General features: G+C 34.8%; 1 protein-coding gene across 1 annotated transcript; it reads left to right on the top strand.

Annotated features, from left to right (window-relative positions):
• The first annotated feature begins 583 nt into the window (after window positions 1–583).
• On the top strand, window positions 584–1,653 carry LOC120215643 (UDP-D-xylose:L-fucose alpha-1,3-D-xylosyltransferase MGP4-like). Its single transcript, XM_039213271.1, has 2 exons — window positions 584–1,135; window positions 1,229–1,653. Exons 1-2 carry the CDS (start codon window positions 647–649, stop codon window positions 1,415–1,417), a joined length of 678 nt encoding a protein of 225 aa, XP_039069202.1. The 5' UTR covers window positions 584–646; the 3' UTR covers window positions 1,418–1,653.
• The last annotated feature ends 10,312 nt before the right edge of the window (window positions 1,654–11,965 follow it).

Here is an 11,965-nt window from a genome sequence, read left to right as displayed (position 1 = left end):
CAGTTTTTGTTAAAAAATGACTACGGTTTGAGCTAGATGTTAACTGATATATGATAGTCATTTGGGATCAGATTTTGTGATATCCCAATCAACAGATTAACAACTAGCTCAAATTGTCGTCAAATTTTTAACGAGAAAGAACAAGTTTGGAACATATGAATTGTTAGGTGTGCATTTTGTAACTTTTAATAGTTGAGAGACTCAACAAAGCAACACCGTAAAATTGAGGAATTATTTTGTAACTTTTAATAGTTAATAGATTCAATAAAACATATCCTATAGTCGGTGATACTTATACTAATAATACTTTGAGGAATCAATTAAAATATTTTGAAATTTGAAAGCAATTTAAAGTAGGGATTATACCTTGAGGATGTTGGAGAAAATCAATCCAGGAACAGATGCCAATTTACAGAATTGTTGAGGAGATAAGATCATCAAAGTTGGGAGTTTGGACTCAACACCGACAATCATATCATCCTCAAGTGTTTTCTTCTACTGTAAAGCCACCGTCATGAATCGCCGTTTATAGATCCGATCTCAAAACACATTTCCTTAAGCCAAAATTGGCCACCCCGTTGTCGTGTTGGTTTAAATCTCCATAAACAAGCTCGTTTGTTTACGATCTTTAGTATTACCAGCAACAATGTCGTCGTTCTTGCACCAACGACCTATCCAGAATCCATTCTCAAACGGCTACCCGATCTCCCCACGTTCTTCATCAACCTCGCAAAGACCCGTTTCGATATTCAGTCCAACGGGCATAATTATTCTCCTCTCGCTCACGTTAATTATCGGAGTGTTGGCGCCCTGGTCAGGCATGCCCCAATCCATATTCTCCAACTCTAAAATGCCCTCTTCTCCTATTTCCAAATGGCGAGCCTACTCTTTGGCCGAATCCGCTTCTTTCGTCGCCAAAAACGGTACCATAATTGCCTGCGTGGTGAGTCATCCTTACTTGCCTTCTCTCAACAATTGGCTGATTAGTATCACCAGACAGAAGCACCAAAAGAAAGTCCTTGTCATAGCTGAGGATTATGCTACTCTCGACAAGGTTAATGAAAAATGGCCTGGTCATGCCGTCCTAGTACCGCCAGCTCTTGATTCACAAACCGCTCATAAATTTGCCTCTCAGGTCCAATCCCGTTTTTAGGTTTTGTTTATGGAACTTCATCTCTTTCTTACTTGTTAGCATTTTCAATTCATGTTTATTGGGTGCTTGATTTAGGGATTCCTCAATTTTACTGCCAGGAGGCCCCGGCATTTGTTGCAAATCTTGGAGCTCGGCTACAATGTAATGTATAATGATGTTGATATGGTGTGGTTGGGAGATCCCTTCCCTTATATGGAAGGAAACCATGATGTTTACTTCACCGATGACATGACTGCAGTATGCATGCTAACTTTGCTACAATAGTTTTCAGCCTGTTTTACTTTTAAAATTGCTTAGTTTTGTACTTGGAACTTGGAAGGTTAGACCAAAACAGTGCTATGATGTGCTTGCAATGCAAGAATAGCCAAAATATTCGTTAAGATTAAGCCACTCTACTTGATTATGAGAAATTAATAAACTTTGGCTTATCTTTAGCAATTCTACCGTCACCATGATTGTTAAGCCATGAATGCTTGTTAAATTGGATTGTATGCAATGGAAGGCTATCCTTTTCCGGGAATTGAGAAATAGTAGTAAAAAGAATGGAGAGAATGGAACGAGAACATGTGTTGTAATTGACCTTAGTCACCCCATTGCCCTGGACTCTAGGCTGCTATGCACTGGAAATGTTTTGATGATACTGCTTCTTTCTCATAAAGTTGCTTCTATCTTCTTCTCTTTGGTTGATCAGGTGAAGCATGTAGACACTCGTTTTTGTCCGGATTTTTAAATTATTTTAAATAATAATAATAATAATTATTATTATTATTATTTTATTTATTTACATTTTTCTACAGGCCCCAACCTGAAGCCCAACCCCAGTACAAAACATGAAACCCAGACGAATCCCAACAAGGCCAACAACCCAGGGTATGACCCATCAAGACCCAACACAGTTACAAGACCCGGAGCCCAATGGCATGACCCGAAGCCCAGATTCGACCTGACCCAGTTTATTGAAACCCTAAACACAATAGGGTTTCTAATAGCTTTCCAACGCCGGTCAACGACAACCCTCAGATCTGGACCCATCCAACGATCCAAATCACTTGAAGCTAGGTTTTTGGTATGATCCATCAGTCGCCGGCTTGTTTCAGCCGTTTGATCTATCCATATCCAACTGTCCCGATGATATATAGGGCCCGAAGCCCTAGCTACCCTCCACTGTCGCCGTCGCCTAGGGCAAAGCTACCATCACCGCCACTGTCGCTCTTGCCGGAGTCATCTCAATCGCCCACTACACCAAATCAATCCATCATCAGATTAATCACGTCAAAAAGCCCCAAATAAAAAAGAGAAAACAAATATAGATAGATTTTTTTGAGGCAATCATATCCTCTCATCTCGGAAACAGAAGGATCACCGCAACCAACGCATGCAACATAAAATGGGGGGAAAGAGAAAGAAAGAGGATTCTTTTTTTCGAAGAAAAAAAAGAGAGTGGAAAAAGTAGAGAACAAAAACTAAAAAAGAGAAAGAAATGAGAGAAATCGAAACCGAAACGTACCTTGTAGTTCTGACTATTAGCGACCTCATCGGAACTAGGAAAGACCATCCCTAAAGGTAAAATCTTTTCCCTTTTCTAGGGTTTGTTAAGGTTCAAAATACGGTGGGTTTTCGAGTTTTAAGTATGTTAGGGATTTTTTAGAAGAGAAAGAGAGATAAGAAGTAAAAAAGAAGGCGTTTTGACACATTTTACTCCCCGTGGCCAGCAATCTACGGTGGTCGGGGAGTTGGGGCTTCCATCCTCGATAGAGGATGGAGGGAGAGAGGCAGAGGAGAGGAGAGAAACGAGAGCATTTTGCACTCTGATTCTTGAATAGAGAGGGGAAAATGAGAAAATGATGAGTCTTACCAAACTTAGGCCTTTCGTTTGGCCTTATATCTAAGGTCCCAAATGACACCGTTTAGAGAGGGGTCGAGTCGTAATTTCAGCGCGTGGGTTAATTTCATTATTGGGGCCTCTGGGTTTTGTAATTTTCTTTTATAATCAACTGTTGTAATTTATTTGTTTCATATTTCATGCCCCACATTTGTATATCTTGTATCTAGGTCACCATAATGTTATTGTGTATATTTTGTGGATATTAGACATTATCTTCTATATTTATGAAACTTACATTTTGATCACTATTTTCGAATGTTGAGTTAAATACTTAATCTTACCCATATATTTTCCTTTCATTACTTTTTAGTCCTTCATTTATACTATATATAAATGGTAATATACACACCAGACCCTTAAAGTTGCTATGATATATATTTTTAGTCACTGTTTATATTTATGTTGGTTTATTTGTTTGTTTAGACACTGCTATTTTAATTAGCTTCGATTTAAACCTTTTTCTTGCTAAATATATGCTTGTTACTTTGATCCATGTGATAATTTGGTTTTATTTTATTCCATCTTTATTTTGTTATAGGGATTATATATATATATATATATTACTTAGGCATTTTATTATTATAATAAATTTTAATTAGTTTAGGACATGGTTGCTAAACTTAGGGGTTGTTTGTTTACCTCTGAATGATTAAGCGCTGAATGATTCAAATGCTGAATGATTCAGAGGCTCTGTATGAAGTAACTCTGAATGTAACATGATGCTTGATAGTGGCTCTGAATCATTCAGAATGTACTTCTGTGCTGAATCATTCAACAATGTTTTACTGAATCAGTCAGCACTAAATCATTCAGAGGTGCAAAACAAACGCGCTGAATGATTCCATTAAGAGGCAAACAAACAGCCCCTTAGTCACATTTTAAATCGTTTGATATTCACTGTTTGCCTAATGCATATATATATATACATTTGAAATTATTTTTAAGAACCTTATTTGTAGAACGGGCGAAAGTACCATTTGATCGAAGTGGTGCAATCCGATACGACGTTCTAATGGAATATGAACTTGAAAACACGAATACTTTTATATTAGTTTATTAAAATCATTATATTTTTTTTATTTTATTTTATTTATTTTAATTCTTTATTGCTATTCTATTTTGATAATGTTTTAGTTTTAGTTTTATTTTGTTATCTTTAAATGTTAGTATTATTGATGTATGTTCAAGAAAAATTAATCTTTATTTATTCTATGCCAATTTTCTATATTAATTTTTTAAGTAATTCGAAGATAGAATATTCTTTACGAATAATAAATAGGTGAGATAGCTTTCCCGAAGGAGGATTGCGAATCTCGAGATTTCTTATTAAGTTAAATAATTTCTTTAATTTATTAATTCAGATTAATTTAATTAATATTCAATAAATAGATATAATTTTATTTTTATTCAAATTTTAAGTTCCACCATTACGACGGTATATAAGCGACTAAGTACCGATTTTGAGTGTTGTGGGGGTGTTTATCCTTCCCCACGCGTAATCAACTTCTGAACCTTTAAAAATGAATTTTTGGCTAATGCAGACCAAGTCTTGTCTTAAAAAAATGATTTTTCTTAAAATTGTTTTAAAAGATGTTTTTAGGTATTTGGCCTACCTAACCAAAAGGTCGATGACGACTCCAATTCAAAATTTTTAAATTAATTCAAAATTTTAAATTTATTCAAAAATTCATAATTATTTTTAAACTTAATTGTACTTTTCAAAAAATTGGTTATGACAACTTAGCGACTCTGCTGGGGTCTTTAGAGAGTCAGGTTGTTGGTCGCTTATATATTGTCGTTATAGTGGAAATTATAAGCTTGAGTCTCTAGTTAAGCTATGATCTATTTATTGAATGTTCTAAATTCTTTATTTTTATATATTCTAACATTTTAATTGTTTTTGTTTTTTTTTTCCAGCTTTATCAAAGTTCTTATGGAGAGTTTGTTTTTGGTTCTTTTCTGTTTTTGAGTCAAAGGGTTGTATGTTTCTCCTCACACACATCACGAACATTTGCATAACATAAGCTCTAGACTCGAGCTTCGTTCCAAGTAAGTGGGGTGAATGCTTTACTATCCTAAGAATTTATTCTTCGTATGAGCTTTAGCAAGTAACCTCTGGGATATACATGCCTTATATCTTCGTAGGGATTTATTCCTCGTATGGGTATAAAGAAGAGGATCCCTTCGAATTGAACTCGATTCGTTTACTACTGTAATGGGTTAGGATTGAGGGTTTGGTAGCCCAAGGGGGCACCGGCATCAAGGACAATTCAAGTACATTTTCCATTAGAGCCAAAACCATGCATATAGAGAACCTTAGAACTGTCACCTTAGGTAGAGTCATGTCAAACCTCTGTCCATCATTAGGTACCAAAATAGGCATACACGAAGGAGAAAACTACTTTAACCTTTTATTTACTTATTTATTTTTGAATGTATAGAATAGATTCATTCTTTTCGAATAAAAGCATGTGAAATAGAATTTATGTGCAATTAGGTTTTAATTGGATAAATGTAGGTCGGTAGAGAGCATATTTGGGTAGGACCCTTTTTGATGAATTTCAATTAGGTTTAAATTAGATAAATATAGGAGGGTAGAGAGCATATTTAGGTAGGACCCTTTTTGATAAATTTCAATTAGGTTTAAATTAGATAAATATAGAAGGGTAGAGAGCATGTTTGGGTAGGACGATTTTTGATGAATTTTATTTGGATAGATAACATGGAAATAAATTCAATTTATTTATCGTCTTATTCATATGCTTTTCTTTTATGTTGAATTTACACACCTGTTTTGACTAACTATTTTTTTGTTATTTTTTCTTCATACTGCATGTACATATCATTAGAAAAGGCGATTGATCTATGAGTATCAATAAAGTGGAAAGACTTTCACAATGGAGAGGAGTTTCCTAAACATAGAAGTGAATCCTGAATATGTACGAAATTGGTCCAAAGCGAAGCAGAAAGAGCGAGGAGATAGCCTCCCAGGGAACTATGTGTCAGATCTATCTAATTATACACCAGTCTCCCTATAAAAAAAATGAACTTCAGGAATTGAAGAAGATTTGGGAAAGTTGGAATCTTACTGAGAGACAAGCTTTTCAACAGACTTATGGAGACATATTTTATCTGATGTATGTCAATGTAGACTCATTCCTCATTCGAATCATAATACAATTATGGAATACGACCTATAGTTGCTTCACTTTCAATCGAGAGAACATGACTCCGACCATTGAGGAATACCACTTTTTGCTAAATTTGTCGAGTCTTAAAGTGGACAAGATCTATTCTCGATCGATAAAAGGGACATCATTTAAATCGAAGCTTGCAAAGATCTCAGGCATGAGTGAAAAATGGGTAAATGATCATTTGTAATGAAAGGGAGAAAGCGAGGAAGTGTCGTGGTCCCACATACAAAAGATAGCTGAAGCACATGTAGATGAAAATATACGGAGAGATGTGCTTTCTTTGGGGATATATGGCTTGGTAATTTTTCCAAAGTGTTTGGGACTTATTGAGTTAGCAGTAGTTGACTTGGTTGAAAAATTAAAGAGAGAGACAAATTTGGTTCCTGCAATTCTAGCTGAGACTTTCCGATCTTTGAATATTTGTAGAAGGTTCGGTGGAGGTCATTTTATAGGTTGTTCTCAATTGCTTACCGTATTGACCAGAAGTCATTTTTAGAGAGAAGAAAAAGTAAACTATAATCGCTTTTTGAAAGATTATTCTCGCGTTGTTGAATACCTTGCAAAAGAATGGCCTGAAACTCCACAAAAGAATCAGTGGATTGAATTCTTCAGGAATCTGCAGGGTCAAAACATATCATAGAGAACTCTGTGGCTGATGTACACACAGATTTTGTTCAAGTGTGGAGATTTGGATTGGATTATACTGCTAGGACTGTTGGGAGGAGTCGAGTACGCTCTTTTGTTAGTTTTGAGGAAATACGGTGCTCGACAATTTGTTCCAATAACTCATGGGCTAGCTAGTGCTGAATTTGATTATAAAGAAGTCAATTATAGTAAGAAAGTCAAAGAAGTGGCTGATTCCTGGAGGTTGACTTTCAGTACCAAGGTAGTTGGAGTGGATGTTATATTGACACCTGGTTATAAAGCCTGGAGAATTCAAAGGGTAAATGAAAAAAAATCCTTTTGGCATCTGGAGATGGATCAATGTCAATGGAAGAACAAACCAGAAACATCCCTTCGCACTTGGAAATTCAGAGAAGCGAGTTTGAGATGGAAAAGGCTAAACATGCTAAAATAATAGAAGAAATGGAGAGAGAAAACTTCATATTAACTCTCAATGCTGAATTTCATGCCAGATAGTTTGTAATGACGAGAAAAAGGAAAGAAGGGGTGGAAGCTGACTTAGAAGACCTAAAAAAAAACTATTAAAAGCTGTAACGGGACAGAAGAAGATTTGGGTCGAGTAAAATACCACAATAGTGGGCCAGATAATTAGCAACTGCGAAGCAATGAATTAAAAGTCTTGAGGTTGGAAATAAGTGTCAGTTCAAGAGGATAGAAGCTGGAAACGCAAAAATAGGAGAATTGGAAGTCGATAAGAAAGAATTGATCAAGCGATATAAAGCCGAAGCTCGTAGAGTTCAAAGACTCCAAGAGGAGAAAGAGACCAGCCTGAAAGAATTAGAGGAGGAGAAAAGTCGAGTCAGGGTTGAAAACTGAAATGAATAACATAATTGAGGATTTCAAAGATAGAGATCGAAGAATTCAAAGCTCAAAGAGGAAAGAGAGTGAAAAAGGATGAGATATGGTCCGAAAGATAGGGATGGAATCAAATCCTTGATAGAAAACAGCCATAGATTGGATCGTAGATGCAAAGATTCTCCACAAAAAGTAAATAAGTGGAAAAATTCACTAGAGAAATGGGAGAATTAAAGATGAGATTTGAAGAAGAGATAAACTAATCTCGAGCCATGAATGATGAGCTTAAAAACCATGTCTCGAATCTTGAGCAATATCTGCCTCAAGTGCAAGTTCCTCCCACTTCAATAGACTTAAGAGTTACTCTCGAAGAAAATAAGGCCTTCTAAAAAGAAATCAGAGAGCTGAAAGGTGAGCTCTAGCAATGCCGAATTCAAATCACTGACCTAGAAAAAAGATCAAACGCATCAATGTTTGGTGGAAAAACACCTATGAAAAATATCGCTCTCTAGTAAAGAACGTGAATGCATGTTGGGAGAAGCTATAGTAAAAATGGGTGGAGTTGCTCGGTACATGAATGAATTGGCCAACAAAGCTAAGATCATCCAACTTCAAACGAATCTGACTTTTGAGTATGCAAGGGAGGTCATTGCAATTATGAACGAAATTGTAGAGATAAATCTGAGGGATAGACCTTATCTGTAATCGAACTCCTTTGTAATGAGTGAAACTTTTCATCCAATAAAAGTTATTTCAGAATGGTTACTGCTTAGATCAACGCCTTTTATTTGCATTTTTCACTTGCATCATTCATTTTGAATAAAAAAAATTCATCATTCATAACACATTACCAATAATATGCATTCATATTTAATAGAACAACAAAATTAATTTTTAAAAGGTTATGTGACAGACGATATTGTCAAGTAAAAAAACCAATCCTCATCGTACATGAAGTAAAACCATGGATTCCAAGCTTGAGCAATTAAGGAAGGAGATGCAAGAAGATTTGCTAAGAATACAGCAAGAATGGCAGGCGAAAATGGAATAGTCACAAAAATCAATTATATACCAAATCTTGCAAAGCCAGGCTAGTATGATGAATGATATTATGACCAAAATGTCAGGGTTATGTACTGAAACAGCAAAAGAACCAAGTGCTACTCCAGTTGAAACTTCTGGGCATGCTACAACAGAATCTACCCTAAGATTAGTTATCTCACCTAAAAAGCTTATTGAACACCCTTTAGAAGTTAAAGTTCAAATGGCCACAACAAGTCCCTAAAATAGCCCTCATGAGTACATTGATATAGATCTCGAGGAAGCGAAAAAATCTAAAACTGAAGTACCAGAACATCTAAAGGACTGGTGCAAGGGTTTTTTTTTAAAAGAGATATCAATACAAGGCTCTAAAGATGGAATGGATGCTGCAGAATTGAGCCTAGTGCCAGATCTAATCCTACCCCAAAAGTTCAAAATACCAGAATTTGAGAAGTATGATAGGAAAACTTGCTCGTCGCTCATTTGACTATGTTTTGTCGAAGAATGACGCGACTTGTGAAGGATGATAATTTATTGATTCATTGCTTCCATGTAACATCCCAAACATTGGGTTAACGACTAAACTATAAAATTTTAGAATTTAGTGACTAAATTAGATAAATTGAAAAGTTTAGGGACTTAAGTGGAATATTTTTATGTAGGATTGAATAGTAAATAATGATGAATGGAAGGGAAAATGGTCATTTGACAAGTAAATGAATTAAACAAAATTCTTATGGTTACGTCATATACATGCGGAGATATGAAAAGGGAAATAAAAATGAATATATCTAGAAATATCTTCATTCTTCTTCCTCCTCTCAACGTGAGATTCCTATCTAAGGTGAGTTTGAATTTTAGTTGGTTATTTCTTGGAATAAAGAATGGTTTGGATTGATAGAGAATTAGGAAAGATTATGGAAACTAAAATGAATGTAGAAACTAAAAGAATTGTGAATTATAGATGATAGAAAATAAAAGGTTTCTAAGTGAAATTTTGAAAAAGAGTTAGTAAGTAAAGTTTAAGATTAAATTTGACTTTTCATCAACTAGAATAAGAAGTGTAAGGTGTTAGAAATGAAATTAGAACATGTTGAAAATTTAGTAAGATTCTTGGTTTCAAGATTTATGTTGAGATATAAAAGTTGATGATGTGTTATATGGATATAAGATGATTTGAGTAAGTGTAGTTAAGTTCAATGGTATGAAAGGAGTTCAAAATGGAAGATTTAAGTAGGTATTGGTAAATTTTTTGGTTAAATGAGTGAATTTTGGGCAAGGGGTATATGTATTGTTCATCAAGTACCCATACTTCAAAGAGAAATGGATGGTAATTGGGGTAAGGGTATCGATACTATATGAATAGTATCGATACCATAAGCCAAAATATGATAAGTTATTCAAGGAGTATCGATACCCATGGTATGGATACTATTAAGAAGGTATCGATACCATTTTTAAAATAGAATTCCAGAACCGGGAAAGGGTATCGATACCAAAGCACGATATCGATACCACAGTAAAGGAAGAATCAGTACTATGCCTTGAGTACCGATACTGCTCAAAGTGGAAATTTAAATTATGTACTTCTTTTAGCTTAGGTTATTGATGATCGATTCATAATGTTTAGAATTCTAATATTTGTATCAAATGTACATTTGTGTAGATATTGAACATAATCAAGTTCTGAAATAGTCAAAGAGTTAAGATCGATCGAGAGAGAGAAAATGAGTTATATGAATTGATTTGACTAAGTGAGGCTAAGGTGAGTGCATACTATATTATAGATAGTGTTTTATGGAAATAAGACCTTTGATAAGTCTATTTCCTATGTTTATTTCATGATTATTATGAGTATATGCATAAGTGATATATATTTATATGATATATGTTATGAGATCTATGTGAACATAAGAGAACAAACCATAAGCTACATGATACGATATACGTAGTTATATGCACATGTGATATATGTGATGAGATATGACCTATTGGATTACATGAGAAATTATATGAGTACAAGTACATGTAATGATTTGATTGACAATGTGAACATGTAAAACATATAAGTAGTAAAGTCCACGTTATGTGATATGAGAGCAGTGGGTATAATTGACATGCCAAGAGTCGAGGGATCTACGAGGTCCTTCGAGATAATTCTACGAGGGCACTTAGTGCAAAGTTATACATGTTGTGGTGACAGTATTTGTGCACAACCTCAATGCACTCAAATACCATAAATTCTCAGTATGTACAAGGGCTAATAAATGATATAATGTGAAATGAAATTGAATAAGGTGATAGATTATGATTAGTTAAATGCATGTCCATATGTGTTCTTATTAAGTAGATAGAAGATGATTGTTATTACACTTGAATATTATTGAATTGCATGCTCATGAATTATTTATTGTACTATTGTATTATATGCCTCACTAAGTTTGTGACTTAGCGTGTGAGTGTTTCACACGTAGGTTCAAAGAATCAAGGGGATCCCAGTTAGGACAAATGGCAAGACAGTATACATCGACTGAAGATCATATCAGAATTAATTTAAGCAGTAGGTACTTTTGTTATATGTTATTTTGTTGGTATATAAATAAAAAGCTTAAATTAAGTATGCTCTGATCGATTTGTAAATATTTTTTATTGTATTTATGTAAGAAATAACAATTTTATTTTAATGCAAGTTTGAATTTGCAATTATTTTGTAAAAGTAATAGTTTTGGAAAAGTAAATGTGACACCTCGAATTCGTATCCAAGTTGGGGTATTACATTTAAAGATATTAGAGTTATGGTTTAGTCGATTCTAGGAATAAACCAAAGTCCAGAGTGTCTTTAAAAGTATACATGCCAACAAAATAGTGAGAACTTCTGATATGATAGAGTAATGAGTATGATGTCTTGCTAATAAGATTATGTGGTTATGTCTTATTAGATGTCTGAACACGAGAGTTCCTGAAGTGAAGCGGGAGATGAGAGACCTGAAGAGAGTAGTAATTCACCTGCCCTGGACAGGCAAGGTGAAGAAAATACACCTTCAGGAGTGCCTGTACAAGACCAAAATGTATTCTTCAGGACGTTGGATGCTATCCTGATGTGTTTCCAACCTCCTAATCCCTCAACTCAGAGAATGAATATTATGAAGGAGTTGAAAGGATTAGGAGCTCCTGAATTTAAAGGTGAAGCAGATAAAGGTCCTATTATGGCAG

The sequence above is a fragment of the Hibiscus syriacus genome, unplaced genomic scaffold, assembly GCF_006381635.1.
Source record: "Hibiscus syriacus cultivar Baekdansim isolate YM2019G1 unplaced genomic scaffold, ASM638163v2 tig00110151_pilon, whole genome shotgun sequence".
Taxonomy (NCBI): Eukaryota; Viridiplantae; Streptophyta; class Magnoliopsida; order Malvales; family Malvaceae; genus Hibiscus; species Hibiscus syriacus.
Note: the sequence above shows the minus strand (reverse complement) of the source record. Positions and strands in the feature narration are given on the sequence as shown.

Coding starts and splice junctions, on each gene's coding strand:
- LOC120215643 (XM_039213271.1), top strand. CDS start 647: ATGTCGTCGTTCTTGCACCAACGACCTATCCAGAATCCATTCTCAAAC. Junction 1,136..1,228: donor CTCATAAATTTGCCTCTCAG/GTCCAATCCCGT, acceptor TGCTTGATTTAG/GGATTCCTCAATTTTACTGC.